Source organism: Ochotona curzoniae, unplaced genomic scaffold (assembly GCF_017591425.1).
Source record: "Ochotona curzoniae isolate NIBS_2020 unplaced genomic scaffold, NIBS_Ocur_1.0 contig_3520, whole genome shotgun sequence".
Classification (NCBI taxonomy): Eukaryota; Metazoa; Chordata; class Mammalia; order Lagomorpha; family Ochotonidae; genus Ochotona; species Ochotona curzoniae.
In genome coordinates, this window is record NW_024465894.1 from 4,771,790 (window position 1) to 4,789,084 (window position 17,295).

At 47.8% G+C, this 17,295-nt stretch overlaps 1 protein-coding gene and 3 non-coding genes across 4 annotated transcripts in view; 1 reads left to right on the forward strand and 3 right to left on the reverse strand.

Annotated features, from left to right (window-relative positions):
- Window positions 1–3,383: 3,383 nt before the first annotated feature.
- On the reverse strand, window positions 3,384–3,475 carry LOC121157507. Its single transcript, XR_005884036.1, has one exon. It is a non-coding gene; the product is annotated as a small nucleolar SNORD12/SNORD106 (small nucleolar RNA).
- Window positions 3,476–3,655: 180 nt separating this feature from the next.
- LOC121157508 lies at window positions 3,656–3,745 on the reverse strand. The gene has a single exon (XR_005884037.1). It is a non-coding gene; the product is annotated as a small nucleolar SNORD12/SNORD106 (small nucleolar RNA).
- A 1,005-nt stretch (window positions 3,746–4,750) lies between these two features.
- On the reverse strand, window positions 4,751–4,843 carry LOC121157506. The gene has a single exon (XR_005884035.1). It is a non-coding gene; the product is annotated as a small nucleolar SNORD12/SNORD106 (small nucleolar RNA).
- Window positions 4,844–5,198: 355 nt separating this feature from the next.
- ZNFX1 (zinc finger NFX1-type containing 1) overlaps window positions 5,199–17,295 on the forward strand; it is a 36,416-nt gene continuing 24,319 nt past the window's right edge. Inside the window, exons 1-3 of the mRNA XM_040981335.1 lie at window positions 5,199–5,612; window positions 7,409–7,515; window positions 10,314–12,131. Coding sequence (XP_040837269.1) covers window positions 7,434–7,515; window positions 10,314–12,131 — 1,900 coding nt within the window. The 5' untranslated portion in view covers window positions 5,199–5,612; window positions 7,409–7,433. The remainder of the gene's footprint in view (window positions 5,613–7,408; window positions 7,516–10,313; window positions 12,132–17,295) is intronic.

Consider the following 17,295-nt stretch of genomic DNA (forward strand, 5'->3'; position numbering starts at 1 on the left):
CTTACAGCCTCCCCACACCCCCTCGGGCTCTGTGGAGGACCCAGCCCTCCCCGTCTGTCCACGTGGCTCGCACAAAGCTGACATCACATGCGTTCCCCCAGCATGGAGCACACAGCCCAGAGGTGACCAGCTGACAAGTTCCCTCCTCCTGGATTCAGGTGGTGGTTGGATCAGGGAGGAGTCCTTGACTCAGGCTGTGCCTGTCAGATGTGACCCTAAGACAGCTGGGAAAGGACACTCTCATTCCACTGGGAGCCCCAGGATGGGGCTAGTGGAGGAGCTGGTGCCATGATATAGCAACTAGTCTTGCAAGTGCCTGCATCCCATGTAGGCAGTGGTTCAAGTCCCAGCTGCTCCACTTCCCATCCAGCTCCTTTCTTGCCTGGGAAAACAGTGGAGGACGGGGTCCTTGGGCACCTGCATCTGCATAGCAGACCTGGAAGAAGCTCCTGGCTTTGGATTGGCTCAGAAAGAAACCATTTTCCTAAGCCTATTCACAACACTCTGGCTTTGCCCAACCTGGACAGCTGGGCAGACCCCAAAGAGCAAAGAAGGGAAGCCAAGTTTTGAGGACCCTGGGTGCCCCAACCCCAGCTCTTTCAAGAAGGGCAGTTGCTGGGGAACTGATGACATCACACACCTCTGCCAGCTCCACTGGCCCCTCTACCTAGACCCCTCCTCTCCACTCCTGCGCTGGGGCAGGGGCGCCCCCTGTTGGGAAGGGAGCGATCTGGACACTAGCATCTCAGTGTGTCCTCGTGGTGACACCTGACACCAGCTGCTGCAGTCCCTGGGGGCCAGCAGGGGACGGCCCAAGTACTCGGGTCCCTGGACTGTGTTCTGGCACCTGGCAGTGAACGAGTAGATGGGGTCTCTCCCACACCTCCAATAAATTTTTTCTTTTTAATTTTAAAATAAACAAAGCTGGGCTTCAGCCTCACTTTGCACAAACCCCAATCCTTAACACTCCAGAAACAGCCTCCCTTCCCCCACCCCGCCCCACCAAATTTCACAAAGGCATCTCCTTTGCTTTCACGTGGGAAACTTCTCAAGGCTGTGTGAATTCCCACAGCCATTTACCACTCAGCCCCACGGGAAGCAACAGCCCGTGGGGGAAGACACCTCCGGCCCAGCTCCCCCTCCCCCACTCACTGTGCGCCTCTCCCACCAGGTTCACTCTGCTCCATGCACGAAGGTGCGCCAGGAAGTGCTCTGCTCCGAAGGGCCGTCCGGCTCCTTGGGAACTCCAGCCTGCCTCCTGGGCCCGGCAGCAGTCAGCAGAGGCGGTGCTGTGCAGGGAGGCAGCTGTTCCTGCCCTCTGCGGCCCAGCGCCCTGGGCATGCCAGATAGCATCAGGGTTAATTTGTTCCAGGAAAACTTGCAATCTTTAACGTTTGTCCATACAATACGTGGTACACATCTATCCTTTATTTTTTTGAAATATTTCTGCTGGAAAGGCAGATCCACAGAGCAGATAGTTCTTTCACCAGCTAGTCCAGTTCCAAAGCAGCCACAACGGCCCGAGTTGAGCTGATTAGAAGCCAGGAGTTTCTAATCTTGCATTGTGAACGCAGGAGCCTAAGCACTTGGACCACCCGCTGTTTTTGCAGGTCATTTGCAGAGCTGGATCGGAAGTGGAACAGCCAGAGCTTAAACTAGCACCCATATGGGATGCTGGCATTTGAAGCTAGTGGCATTCACTCACATTCCTGACCCCTAAATAAATTTTTAAAAAAGGAATTGGTTGCCAATACTTCAGTGACTTTTCTGGCTTCTCTTTAGAATGAATGCTCCAACATGCCTGTCCCACTGAGAGCAGACACAAGGGAACCGAGATACGTGAAAATTGATTTGTAAAGATGAAGGGACTGCAGGTAAATTTAGGAGCTTTTGTGCCATCCAGGCTTTGGAGAACTGCCCCTCTTGCAAACTGCACTGCTGAAGCCCATCACTCCTAAAGCCTTCACTCCTTCCAGGGTAGTGCCAGGGCCTCTAGCTACAAAATGGGTAACTGTGTGCCCACAGCGCCCCCTGCAGGCAGTCTGGGACCAGCTCCAACCTCCCGGAAAGGATTCCTGGGGACGGCCAAGGCGGCAGCTTAGGATTGTATGGGCACGAGGATCCTTAGTTCTGGTCTTCAGCATCCAGCGAGCTTCTGACCACCATGGCCCCTTGACACCAGCTGCAGCTCCCGTGCCATCAGGCTGCTGTAGAGCCCAGGGCCACCAAATCAGTGGAGCTCAAGAGCTGCTCCACCTAAGGACGGTCAGCATTTCATGCTCCAATTTCTAAATGGAGTTACTGCCTGTTAAGATTTCTGTTAAAGGTTTAGGCCGTCACACCAAGTGGGACAAAGGACTGTCAGGACTGGAAAGCTAGGCCTACTGGCCGTTAACAGTCCAGGGTCCCTCTAGCACTCCTGCATCCCCAACCCTCCATTATGAGGCACCTGGGAAGAAAAGCAAAGCTGGTCTCATTTCTCAAGAGCCACTGTTATGCTGGACCCTACCAGTTAAAGGATCATTTCTGGAACAGACTACAGGGACACTGCTGTTACTGCATGTCAGAACTCCCCTGTCCTGCCTCCCACAGATCTCAAAATTATGTCCCCAATGCCAAGTGCAAGAACATTTTGATTTTTAAGGATTTTATTATTTTTAAAGATTTATTTTTATTGGAGAGACAGAGGAAGATTTTCTGTCCGATGACTCACTCCACGTGGCCACAACTGCTACAGCTGAGACGATCTGAAGCCAGGTACCAGGAACTTCCTCCAGGTCTCCCACGCAGGTGCAACAGGGAGCTAGATGGGAAGCGGGGCTGCAGGGATCAGAACCGGTGGCCATATGGGACTGTTTTTCCACTGGCAGTCTTGAGGTCTGGAGCCTGGTGGACCGGTCAGATATGCCTATGGCACCTGTGCTCCAGGTTCAGACACAGCCTACAAACAACCAGTTACAATCAGAATCACCCAGAGCAAGCATGGGAGGGACATCTGGCCAAGCGGTAGCCCCTCGAGCACCCACCCACCCACTCTAGGTGCATGAAACCTCAATCCATCTGCACCTTGTTTAACCTCACCTTGACCTAACACTGAGCTCTCCCAGGTGAAAACTTCACCTTCTCCCGACCGGACCAGCACCCAGAAGCCACCTGCCCCGGAAGACAGCTGCAATTTTGCCACTTCATACCTTTGCAGTGGGCGAGGATTCTCTCGCAGTGGAACAGGTTGGAAACGGGCATTTCAGCTGTTCCAGGGAGGACCAGGCCGATAACCAACACGCCATGGTCCAGGACGTCTGACCTAGAGGAAGGGAACAGGTGAAGCCAACAATGAAAAGGCTGGAGGAAAACCCAGCTAGCCAACAGGAAGTGAACGAGAGGCCAATGCATCAGACGAAACTGGCTAAAAGTTCAGGTAGATCAACAGGGTCGATCTGATGGGGAAAAAAGCTCTGTCATCAGCTGCAGAGGCCTGGGGGGGGTCCCCCAGAAAGCACAGCGCCCCGGGGGCAGCCACTTACCCGACCCAGGATCCACCTCGGTCCACTCAGAGCCATGTTCTCTGCCAAGACCAAACCTGAGATTGAAGCAGAGAAGAGCTGCCGTCAGCAAGATGGCCAAGGGAGCAGAGGGGGTGGGAGCTGCTGCAGAAGCTGGCAGGTCAGACAGAAACTGGCTTAGAGAAGTTAGATCAACATGGTCGATCTGCCGGGGAAAAAATTCAGTCATCACACATGCCAGCAGGGGGCCGGGGAGCCCCCACCCCGTCAGTCCCCAAACTGTGACTAATTACTAATAGCAATAGCAAAGGCCTAGAATGCCTTCTCCGTTCTGGGATACAGTTGAAGCAAAACACCCAAAAGGCCCAGGGTCACTCTGCTGTAACCACTTTAAACTCAGGTGCCCAAGACGACTCCCACCACTTCCGAACCACAGTAGCCATCTGGGGAATGACCTAATACAGGGCGTCTCTCATTCACAATAAACGGAAATTGGCTGAAGTGCTTGGGTCCCTGAACCCGCGTGGGAGCCACTGGCTGCCTCCTGGATCAACACCGGCCATCGTGTCATTAGCAAACTGCTCTGCTTCCTGCAAACGCTTGGGATGGCTAGCAAGATTCCAGGCTTTCTCCCAGACCCTTCCTGCTGTTGCACAGCTTAGGAACATTAAGAATAGATCAAAAGATCCCTCACTCTGCCTTTCCAATCAAGGAAATGAGACGGTATGCTGGCTCACCCTCCACGTGTTTCGGATTGGCTCAGCTCCAGCCACTGCTGCCATTTGGGGACTGAACCTGCAAATGCTTTGTCCTCTTCCAATAAAGTCTTGAAAGAAAGAGGCCCAGCAGTTGGGTCGGGCTGCCACGTGGACACAGCCTATGTGGCCAATGGCTTTGGCCTGGCCTAGCGCCGGCGTTCGGGCGTCCTAACTGCCTCTGAAGTAAATGATCAGTTTCTTCGAAATAAAAGCTCCTAACCTTCAGTTGCTGAAGTAGCCAACTCCACCACTAGTCTTTCCCCAAGCCCCCGGACCATCAGCGGCTGGGCCAGGAAGACATGCGCTCACCCGGAGATCAGGAGACCGCAGACGGAAGGTGTCCACATGGGGATCTCAAGGCAGCCGGGCGGCCATCTCCGACAGCCCTCCTGTCCTCTCCGGCCGCGCCAACCTGGGAAACAAAGAAAGGATCTGCCGCCATCTTCCCAACGCGGGACCCGAACGCGGGCCTGGGAGAGACGGCCTGTGGCTGGCGCATCAGAACCAACTGGCAAGTATTCTAAGACTTCTCAGCATGGTCGATCTGATGGGGAAAAAAGTCAAGTCATCATGTACGCCAGCCGCTAACCCAGTCCACTCCCCAGGGCCTTCACTCGGACTCCCAGGACCCAAGAGACAAAGAATACAAACTATCGGGGCTTCCACTCACCACGCACGAATTCGGACTCTTAAATTCCGGCACCATTCTGCAACACCTGTCCGCACAACGGAGAAACCACACTGCAAGACACACCAGCGCGAAAGGAAGTCAGGAGCGCCAGGCCGCCCTTATATAGGCCCAGAAGGGGGTTGCGCCTGCGCACCGGGCTCGAGCGCCGCGCGGGGACCCCTGGGAAATGTAGTCTCCGGGTCGCCCAGCTCGGAGCGCTCTAACGGTAGCCTGGGCGGCGTCTAGCCCCGCCCTCTTCCTGGTACTCTGGGGGCCACCCGAGCTCCCCGGCCTCGCCGCCATGTCGCTCCTCCAGCACACGAACCCGCTCGCCGGGTTCCCCCTCTTCCGAGGCCGACGGTGGCCTACGACGGCCTGGGTGACAGTTAGCCCGTCCCCCGCAGTGCTCTCCCCTCAGCCGCGCCCTCCCGAGCCCGCCGGCCCCACAGCTGAGGGGACCTGAGGCGACACCCCCGCGGAGGCCCGGCTGGGCCAGGCCCCGGCTCCCTCCTCCTATCGCCTCCTTCCCCTCCTTCTCAGGGACTCCGGCCCAGCTCCTCGCCCCGCCCAGGGCCTGCGGGGAAGGGAAACCGAAAGTGCGCGGCGCCGGGCGGGGCCGTGGACCATCCTGATCCCGGAGCGCGAGCCTTCGGCGGCGGCGAAAGGACGCGCCGGAGCCCGGTGAGTGGCCCCTACCCCATCCCGGCACCTGCTGCTGAGCGCCCCCGACCTGCGGCGCTCGCGCTACCCTGCCACCGCCTCTGTCCGGAAGCCCCAGCACTTCCCTCTAGAGTCTTCCCCTGTTCTCTATCTCCCCATCACCCCTCGGCTTCCCCTCAGCGACCCCTTGCCTCACATCCGCACCTCCGCACTCCTCCCTGGCTCCCAGAGGCACCATCCCCGCCTCGCCATTCTGGGTCCCTCTGGGTTCTGACACCTCTCCCCTCCCCTGGTCGTGTGCTGGGCTCCCTCAGCACCCCGATTCCCCACAGTGGCTCGGCAGGCTCCCCCGCACCTCCCCGGCTGTCCCCGGGGTCACCTGCCATTCCCGACTCCAGCCTGGGGCTGGTGCCTTCCCTCCCAGAAGCCACGACCTCCAGCCGGCCCCGGTTCTCTCTGGACCCTTCTCGATCCCCGTGGGGAGTGCGGGGGCGCCTGTGTTGTCCCACAGCCCTCAGGACCCTGGAGACTTACCCCTTCCCCAGAACCCGCCCCTCCCTCCGCCGTCACCCCCATTCTCATCCCCCCCATCAGCGTGACCGTGTCCCCCATTTTCTTCTTTCTGCCTGAATTCACCAAAACGAGAGAGAGAGAGAAAAAACCCCACTTTCTTCTGTTTTCATAGCATTGCCTGTTCCTCTCTGGTCCCCTTTTGCTTTTTTTCTGGTATTTCTCCTGTTTTATGTCAGAATTTTTTTCGGAGCTTATTTTAATGGTTGTCAACAAGAGCAAGAAGGAATGTCCCCGACGGGGAGGGTGGGAAGAAATGAAAAAAAAAAAAAACCCTCAAAATGTGCCCCCCTTGTAGGTGGTGCTGGAAGAGCCTTGCCAAAAATACTGCCGGGGGAATATGTTTTTATGCTGATGAGAAAGGCTACCCCCCATGTGATGGCAAAGCCATTCACAGTTTCCAACCATGAATATTTTAAAACTCAGTGGCAAACATCCCCGGGCGAGCCCTGAGTCACCTTCTGTTTCCTGGCCCATATGATGTGTTCCTAGGACTGAGAAGTTCCGGTAAAAGACTCCTCCAGCCCTTCCCTGCCCGTTGTGAGCTGGTCCTGAGGAAACAGCACCCTGTGGATGCCCCAGGCCTCGGAGCTCCTCAAACATGTCATTTATTTCTCTAGATTCAGGAGAGCAGATGACTTAATTATTTGATGAGCATTGCTCATTAATTAGGGGCAAGCCATAGGGTACTGCAGGCTTGGAGTACAGTATGATAGAAATGCCATGGCAGGTGGCAAGTGCATGGTGTTGGTTTGATAAAAAATGTGTTCCTTTCTGCCCTGGCAACATTCTTTGCTCCCTGGGAGAGGAAAACGAAACCTAGTAACTGATTAGGTAACTGGGCTAACAGCTTAAAGCCAACAGTAGCTTTCAGTGGAACTTTGTTATTCCTCCTACCCGGAAGAAAGTGCAAGGGCAAAAAGAAGGGGGAATTTGGGCGAATCATCAGATGGAAGATCTTCTCTGGCTCTCCTCTTCTCTGTATGTCTGACTTTGTAATAAAATAAGTCTTTTATTAAAAAAAAAAAGGAAGGGGGAATTTGATTACTTGATGTCACCCACATTGTGAATTTCATATTTTCTGTTGCATCTGGGCATTCACGGCAGGGAGGACTTGCGCCTGTGCTTTGAATCTGCTAGTCACTCTTAGTTACTATGTCATCAAAATGTAGAGGCAAGAAGGTGTTTGGTGCTGTTTGGTGGTGTGTCTCCAGAGCAGTGCTAACTCGGCCTGTGCCATTTCCCAGATAACTGAATGTGACGGGAACTTGGATGAATTCAAGTAACTCGGACATGGAGAACCGAAGGCCTCGCCCAGAGGCCAGGCCCAGGAATCCCCATACCAACCAAAGAGGTGAGCATGGTTTCTTAGTGCATAAGAAAGACGTTTTGGAAGCCAAAGAAAGAAATCAGGTTCCCTGTGAATGAGCAGGCTCGCCTAAAATGACCTGTACTCTCAAGTAGAGTACAACTTATTCCTTAGCTACCATACAAATTACTCTGAAAATCAGACAGCCCTGGTCTTTGCCAGAGAAAGCTGATGAATGATTGCAGTTCACTTCAGCAAAAACAGCGAGCAGAGGTCAGAAATAGAAGTAACTTGTCTAGGGCAGCACGCTCCAACCGAAAAGTAAGTTGGAACCGTGGTTTTTAATTTGCTAGTAGCATCATTTAGAAAAGTGAAAAAAAAAAAAAGAAATTTTATTTTTCATATTTAAGATTGATTAAATAAGTCTAATCTAGTGTCTTACTTAACCCAGTATATCCAAATACTATCATTTTATCCTAACTAACGAATGCAGTTCATTATCATAATGCTTTAGTAATTTTAATAATATTTTTATTTCCCCATGACTCCAATGTTCCCATTCTGAAATGTTACCACTATAAAAAATTATAGTGATATATTTTGGTGCTAAGTCTTCAAAATCCCATGTGAGGTTTACATGTCTTAATTTGGACTTGTCACATTTTGCATGCTTAATAGCCACCTGTGGCCAGTGGCTTAGTATTGAATATCACAGGTCTAGTCCTGGTCAGCAAAGCAAAGTTAGTTCAATGAAGAAGTTGGTCAGTTTGGCCGAAATTTTCTAAAGCAAAACAACCAAATGGATTCCTGCTTTCCCCCAAGTTTGCAATATGTTATCTGAGCTTCAGTTGTGAAACAAATGAGGAAGAGCAATGAGATTTATTTAATGGGCTGCATGATTGTTGAAAGAAGGGAAAACTATGCAATTTTTTGTTCCCCTAAAATGAATGAAATTACAATAGTAAAAGAACAACTTTGATATTTTGGGAATTTGAAAAGTAAACATGAGCATAATGATTACTCAAATTTTAGAGTTCAATTATATGACACTTAAATTTTGCCAGATACCCCTTTATGTGATCAAATCAAGATTTTTCTCTACATAGTACAAACCAGAAAAAATGTACATAAATGGATTTAGCATCTGATGTCTGGAAATGATCATTTAAAAAATGATAAGCATTTACAGCTTTCAGAACATTGTTATTGGGTCACTATATACAGTCTCACTTTGTTTTTCAACTGTCAGTGTTACTCTGCTATGTTGTATTAGCTCCAGAATCTGTTCACAGGAAAGGAAAGTGAAAGAATTGGGCTTTGGGTATGTTGGGTAAGGTTGCTTATGAAGTAAATAGCAGATCAGATCAGAGATCCCAAGTTTGGCCTTTTGAACCGGGTGTGTTCCCTGCGTCCAGCTTCCTGTGCAAGATTTCCCAATCAATAAGTATTGGGCCGATGCGCTCAGGCTTCAGAAAACAGAACTTAGTTTTGATTTTCAGTTTCCTGAATCTAAATTTGAGTTTCAGTTTTGTTTCCCTCCCCCCCCCCAAAAAAAAAACTTGGTTTTCAGTTTCCTTTATAGTCTACAGCTCAAAACGTAGCAAAGAAGGCTATATCTTCCTCTTTCCTACTCAAACTGCGTTTGCTGACATTAGGCTAAGTCCAGGTGGCATTTCCTTCCTGGTTCTATTCTGCTTGCCTGTGAAGAACTTTTACTGTAAAGAACCAGTGATTCTAACGGTGAATAGGATTCCCTGCTTCCAGCAATCACTAACACTGAATTTTTCTTTCTTTCTTTCTTTCTTTCTTTCTTTCTTTCTTTCTTTCTTTCTTTCTTTCTTTCTTTCTCTTTCTTTCTTTCTTTCTTTCTTTCTTCTTTCCTTCCTTCCTTCCTTCCTTCCTTCCTTCCTTCCTTCCTTCCTTTCTTTTCTTTCTTTCTTTCTTTCTTTTTTTTAAGATTTATTTATTTGTATTGGAAAGGCAGATTAACAGAGAGAAGGAGAAACAGAGAGAAAACTCTTCTTTCTGCTAGTTCACTCCCCAAGTGACTGCAACCGCCAGAGCCAAGAGCTGATCCAAATCCAGGAGCCAGGAGCTTCTTCCAGGTCTCCCATGCAGGTGTAAGATCCCAGGGCTTTGGGCTGTCCTCTACTGCATTCCTAGGCCACAAGCAAGGAGCTGGAAGAGAAGTGGAGCAGCCGGGATATGAACAGGCGCCTAAATGGGATCCCCCCAGTGCATGCAAGGCAAAGACTTTAGTCACTAGGTTACCACGCTGGACCCCGAGTTTTTCATGTGTTAGATACTATATCAAGCATTTTATAAACATTTAATCTTCACAACAGCATAGAAACTGGGAGATACGATAGAACTTGTACAGGGAGAAAGTAACCACACCAGGATTTGTATAAGATCTCTGGCCCTGCAGCTCTTGACCTGCCTGTTGTTTGGAGTCAGCAGCAGGCTGAAGCAGTGAGCCTGTCTGTCTGTCTGCCTCCTCTGAGACCTAACATCCGACTCCTAACGTTAAATGTGACAAGACACACATTTACTCTCTAGTTTGTTCTAGGTACACACACATTTTGATTTCTCTTCCCTTTTGGGGGGCGCTGTTTTCATCATCTGTGCAGCAACTATAATCTTTCATTTATTTGTGAATAATGAATTCATTCATTTATGAATACTATTAATTTATTTAATCATTTGTGTCTTTGATAAGAAGCATTTTTCCCCCTTTCAGTAAAAAGTGAACTCCTTAATTCTTTTGGAAATCGAGTGCATTTTCATTTTTATTCTGTTGGGTTTCCTTCCTCTTGATTTGTGTGCGTTTTCTCTATTTCCAGGCTATTTAGGGCTTGTGGATGGAGAAGTACCACCTAGAGCCAGAAGTCAGGCTAATAACCTGCCAGCCCATGCTGGCAGAGGAGGCGCCAGCCATGCCGGAAGAACCGCTAGAGCCAACCACCCTCCCATTGCTTACAGACCACGGGAAGAGAGATTTGCAGCTATGGGCAGGAACCCACATCAGGACCGGAGGACCCAGGATGGCTACACCAGTGATGAAGGCCAAGACCAAAGACCTGGTCCAGAACATGAGGCCAGGCGAAGGACTGGTCCCCAGGAGGGTAGAAACCGCAGACTGCCATGGCTAAATGAAAACGTCCAGCAGTGGCGGACCCCGCACCAGAAACCTGCGGAACAGCCACAGCAGGTGAAGAAGCTGGGCTACAAGTTCCTGGAAAGTCTCCTTCAGAAAGACCCCTCAGAGGTAGTCATCACACTTGCCACGAGTTCGGGGCTGAAAGAGCTTCTGTCTTACTCTTCCATGAAACCCAACTTCCTCGAACTCATCTGCCAAGTCCTCCGGAAGGCTTGCAGCTCCAAAATGGACCGCCAGAGTATCCTCCACGTGCTGGGCATGTTAAAGAACTCCAAGTTCCTCAAAGTTTGCCTGCCCAATTACGTAGTCGGGATGATTACTGAGCCTACTGCCGATGTTCGGAACCAGTACCCAGAACACCTGAGCAACATCGTCTTCCTCCTTCAAGAGCTCGTGAGCGTCTTCCCTGCCAGCTCCGTGCAGGAGACATCCATGCTCACGTCCCTCCTGCCGGCTTCTCTCAATGCTCTGAGGGCGTCTGGTGTGGATATAGAAGAGGAGATGGAGAAGAACCTGGAAAAGGTGCAGGCCTTCGTGGAACACCTGCAGCAAAAGAGACGAGAGGGCACGCTGAGAGTAGACACCTACTCTGTCCTGCAGCCGGAGGCAGAAGGCCATGTGCAGAGCTACCGGACCATGCCCATCTACCCCACCTATAATGAGGTGCACTTGGATGAGAGGCCCTTCCTTCGCCCCAACATCATTTCTGGAAAATATGACAGCACAGCTGTCTATCTGGATACCCACTTCCGACTCCTGCGAGAAGATTTTGTCAGACCCCTGCGGGAGGGCATTTTAGAGCTTCTCCAAAGCTTTGAAGACCAGGGCCTGAGGAAGAGAAAGTTTGACGACATCCGAATCTACTTCGATACCAGGATCATCACCCCGATGTGTTCGTCTTCAGGCATCGTCTACAGGGTCCATTTTGATACAAAGCCCCTCAGGTTTGTTCGCTGGCAGAATTCCAAGCGGCTGCTCTATGGGTCACTGGTATGCATGTCCAAGGACAACTTTGAGACATTCCTTTTTGCCACCGTTGCCAACCGGGAGATAGAGGACCTATCCTCCGGAATGGTCCAGCTCAGCTTCAATGAGCAGAGCCAGCAGCTGCTGGCCGAGGTCCAGCCCTCGGACTCTTTCCTCATGGTGGAGACAACTGCTTACTTTGAAGCCTACAGGCACGTCCTGGAAGGCCTCCAGGAGGTCCAGGAGGAAGATGTCCCCTTCCAGAAGAACATCGTAGAGTGCGACTCACATGTCAGAGAGCCACGCTACCTGCTAATGGGGGGTAGATACGATCTCACCTCCCTGATGGAGAAACCATCCACCCCTGGTACACCTGTGCGACATGTCGAGGGCTTGAGATATTCCAGAGTAAACGTCTTGGACCCGAGCCAGTGGCCATCCAAGGAAGCCCTGAAGCTGGATGACTCACAGATGGAAGCCCTGCAGTTTGCTCTGACAAGGGAGCTGGCCATCATTCAGGGACCTCCTGGAACAGGTAGGACACAAGGTTTCCGAGCGCAGGACCTCCGCCCTTTGAGTGAGGCTTGATCCCGCATTCTAGGTGGAATGTCTCATCTAGAACATCCCTCGCCAAGTCGCTACACAGTGGTTTCCCAGTGGGGACAATGAGTGCAAAGGCGCTAGCGGAACCAGCAAAGTGGTACAGAGGGTCAACTCCCCGTTGTAAGACCAGCACCCACATCTGAGTGCTGCTGCTGTCCTTGCTGCTCTGCTTCCAGCCCGGTTTGCTGCCATTGCACCCGGGAAAGCACTGAAGGATGACTTGGGTGCTTGGACTCATCATCACCCACGTGGGGGACTTAGTTCCAGGCTCCTGGCGGTGGCCTGGCCTTGCCCTAGCCGTTACTGCCATTTCAAGAGTGAACCAACAGATGAAATATCTCTTTTTCTCTTTCCCTATCAGTAACTCTTGTTTTCAAACAGTAAATAAATAAGTCTGATTTAAATAAGATTGCTATCAGTCAAACTTAGGGAAGGCTCATGATGCCTGTTTCACCACAGAGTGTATTCATTTGTTCAATTTTGCATTTTTTTTAAAAAAGATTTATTTATTTTATTAGAAAGGCAGCTACACAGAGAAGGAGAGACAGAGAGGAAGATCTTTCTTCAACTGATTCATTTCCCAAGTGACAGCAACGGCCCAAGCTGTACCGATCTAAAGCCGGGAGCCTGGAGCCTCTTCCGGCTCTCCCACATGGATGCAGGGTCCCAGGGTTTTGGGCTGTCCTCTGCTGCCTTCCCAGGCCACAAGCAGGGAGCTGGAAGAGAGATGGAGCTGGATGAGAAATGGGGCCACTGGGATCAGAACTGGCGCCCATAAGGGATCCTTATCCTGCATGCAAGGCAAGGACTTTAGCCACTAGGCTACCATGCCTGGCCCACATATTATTTTTATTTAAATAGTTTCAAATATATAATAGCACTATGTACCAAGCCTGATTTTTTTTCCTTTAATTTTTTTTATTATGTTTTTGACAATCTTTACATAGTTAATTAGGGTAAAAAGCTTCAAGGGCTATAGGAAAGTGGGTAAGACTTATTTCCATATTGTTTTCTTCATGTTTAAAGGGGGGTATTAAAGGAGAAGGCCCGGGCCCGGCGCGATGGCGCAGTGGTTAAGGTCCTCGCCTTGCACGCCCGGGATCCTATATTGGTACTGGTTCTAATCCCGGCAGCCCCGCTTCCCATCCAGCTCCCTGCCTGTAGCCTGGGAAAGCAGTCGAGGTCGGCCCAAAGCTGTGCGACCCTGCCCCCGCATGGAAAACCCCGAAGAGGCTCCTGGCTTGGGATCAGCATAGCATCGGCCATTGCGCTTACTTGGGGAGTGAGTCATCGGATGGAAGATCTTTCTCTCTGTCTCTCCTCTCTGTATATCCGCCTTTCCAATAAAAATAAAATAAATCTTAAAAAAAAAAAAAGGAGAAGGTGCCGGAGTCCAGCTCCAGCCGAGTTCGGAGCTCGGGAAGGGTGCGTGGAGTCGGCGATAAAGAAAGACACAGACACAGGCATTTGGTGCGTTCTTCCAACCGCTCAGGAAAAAACTGTCCTTTTTATTTTCTCAAAACCCTTCTCAAGCTTCTACACAAGCAACTATTCTATTTTTTTTTTCTTTTCAAAATTAAGGGGGCATGTACAGACATTTGGTCACTCTGTCTGTACTCAAGGCTAAGCAGGTGCTCCTAAAGATAATTTTGCAAAATACTGCATTCATATTCTTCAAAGCAAGCTATTGTTTATCCTTCAACAGTAGCCATGGAGCAACAGCCAGGACTCCAAGGCCAAGGCACATGCGATTATCTGCTAATCAGTAGTACTTTCCCACCACATTTTTACTTCTACAATTTACCCATCATTTAATGGGAAAATAGGTTATAAGGGAAAAAACCTAAAATCTAAAATAGAAACTTCAAATGTTAAATCTCCCTACAACTATAGACCCCTACAACCCCATAAACAATAAGACAATAATCAAAAGCATTTTTCTTTAATAAAAGCATCCTTAATCCTCTAGCTAAAAATTATAAAAGCGGCTAAAACAGTTACATTTTCTATATTCCAAAAAAATTGCAAAGACAGGCTAGCCTTTGAGATAACAATAACTATATTTATTGCCATAGCAGTTTCAGCTCTCACTCCCATCACTTGTATTAATATTTAGGATATTTTCAAGCCCCTTCCCAGAAGGTGTGCTATATGTCTGGGCCCGATTTCAGGGCAATGGGTAGGTACACAATAAGGTGTCCAGAAATGGCATGGGTTTAATTGTGCTCCTGTGTGTAAATTGTCAAAGGCCCACTCACCAAGATATTATCAGTGACACTAACTCTCAAGCTCACGTTGGTGATAAAAGCCATCCCACAGGGGCAAACACTGCCTCAATAGATTGCAAAATTCTTAGTGGGGTGCTTGAGTGTCCATGCAGCCAGGGGGTAAAACAGTATCAAGGTGGTCGGAGAGACTTCCGCCGGGCCTTGCCACACAGCTGGAAACTCCCCCGGGCCTTGCCGCACAGGGGAGCTGTTCTCATCACACCCTCGTGTCATCCACACCCACTGCGCGGACCCCAGCATCTCCCCCTTTTTTATTATTAAGTTGGAGGATGTGCAGTGCTCTGTGAGTGGCTTAAATCATGGAGCTCAAATGTTAGAAGATGACTGGGCCAAGAAACAACACAGAAAGGAGAACAATTAGCGTGATTCCCAAATTAATAAAGAAAGAAGAAAAGTTCTTCTTAGAAATAAAAGATGAAAGAGATTGTAAAAATTGATTAGCAACACCTCCCGTGGAAATGGCCTGAAGGTGAGAGTGAGAGGTAGTAGAATTTTGGGCATATAATTCTTGGATGCTAAAAATATTAGATGTACTATTCCATACACTATGGAGATGAGCTTTAACATCAATCCAGGAGACATTTGAGTAAGTGTAAGGCAGCGGAGTAACACAGATCCATTTTTAATTACTATGACAAGTGGCACCTAATCTAATTTTTAAATATAGAATTTCATTGCTAATATAAATTATTGCCTCTTCTAATAATTAGTCTAGTCTCTAAATTTTTATCAATACCTTCCTAGGTAAACAAAGCAAGACTAATATTACGAGAAAGGGTATTAACATGATGGGCTGTATGAACTTGCTCTGTCAGGGCAGTCACTGAAGCTGCAACAGATTCAATAAGGGTAATAAAGGAAGTGAGACTTAAAAATAAGGAAATCACAAAACATTTAGGATCTGATAAAGCTGTAGAAACTGATTCTAAAGTATAAAGAGCAGCATCATCATACCACAACTCAGCCAAATTTACAGGTAACCATATATATGAGGGTCTTTTTAAGATGACAAAAATATCAAGCATCAGGAAAAAATTAAGACAATTAGTAACAATACACAATACAAATTGCAATATTCACAGAGTCATTCTGGGAAAAGGAGAGGGAATCTCAGGATCCCTGTGTAAGGGAAAGATAAGTTATTTATCAGAAGTCCTTTTGGAAGGTAGCTTGAGTCCTGTGCAGGAATGTCTTCAGTGGTAGAGGGTAGATCAGTAGATGTATTTGTGATGTGTCCTCATGGCAGGTGTTGATCCTCTGCACAGACTTGGCTCTTAAAACATTTCCAGGTGGAAGTGTCTGTTTGGCCTCAGCAAGGGTAGCACTGAGGCTAGCAAAACTCTCTTCTGTTGTTTGTAGTAACATAAGTTTACCATGGTCTTTCAGATGGTTCACATATATAGATGGAGAATACAAGGTGGATTATGATAAAGATTTTGCCAAGATGACTAGGGAATATTTCAGTCACAGACATCTGTTCTTTCAAATAATATTTCTGTAACAACAAACTCCAAAAATCAATTAAAAGTATAGCAATTCCTAATCAGTAAAAACAGACAGTATGATAACAATTAAAATAAAAATTTCTATAATAATTCTAATTGGAAAAAAATGGCATAAAACTAAGATCTATTATGTGTCTATTTCTCATTTGAACTCAAGGAACATTGAAACCAAGCAGTAAAACACACACACACCTCTTTTTTTTTCTTAAAATACACTTTAGATGACTGTAAAAGTAAAATTTCAAATAATCGTAATAAAAGACATACATCAACACAGACATAGGTGGCCACCACATTCACTCAATTTTAAAAGCTAATGGTCCATAATGATGTCTTGTATGGACCCTGACTCAAGAGATTGTGTTGCACCCAGCCTCTTGAGTCCCAGATGAGTACTCAAAACAAGCAAATTTGAATGATGAGGTACCTGTATATAGGCAGAGGTCAGTGCAAATCCTGCGAGCCAGGAAGCCAGGACTGGCAGCTGGGGCCGTGTAAATCATCACGGTGGCCTCCCCAGACTACTGAGTCAGGCTCTAGAACCCAGGATGGCTACTACCCTCTGACTGAGGCCTCCAAAATGTTACAACGTGCACGAAAGATCATATTAGATGAATTTAAGATTTATTAAGGAATCATTATAAACCAAGCTTGGTGATAAGCAGTACCTATTAAAATTTAGTAAATGAAAAGTAAACAATGATAATTCAATCCAAATAAAGACCCTGTAAGAAAAAAATTGGTCATACTGAAGACCCCGATTCAATTATAATAGTAATATAAATTAGTTAAAGAGATACACAGTTAACAGCCTGGACATATTTATAGAACTATAAACATTTATATTTTTCTGGCTTTTTGGCCTGCACTACATTAGTGTCAAGCATTATTGTCTTAGACTTTTGGAAATACAGAAATTTGAATTAAAATTCTGTAAAAATTTTTTTTTTCTGTAGTAGTATTTTGATATAGCTAGCTTTGCTCTACTTGGCATCTGACAGTATCTTTATTCCAAAAGCCCATTCAGTTATTGTATCTACGAAATGAAATTTCTGAATTATTTAGATACCTATCAAGGATGCCAGGACTTATAATATTTAATTGAAATAGAATATCTTTATATAACACAATATGGATTAGATTTAATTATTGGCATTAAGTGATTATTTAAATACCTGTAAAATAAATACATAACTTTTATCAAACTTAAGTAATGTGAACATACTGTAAGGCAGAAAACCCAAATATCACCTTGATACCTCGATATAGAATCTTATCATATTCTGAGACACTTCAGTAAATT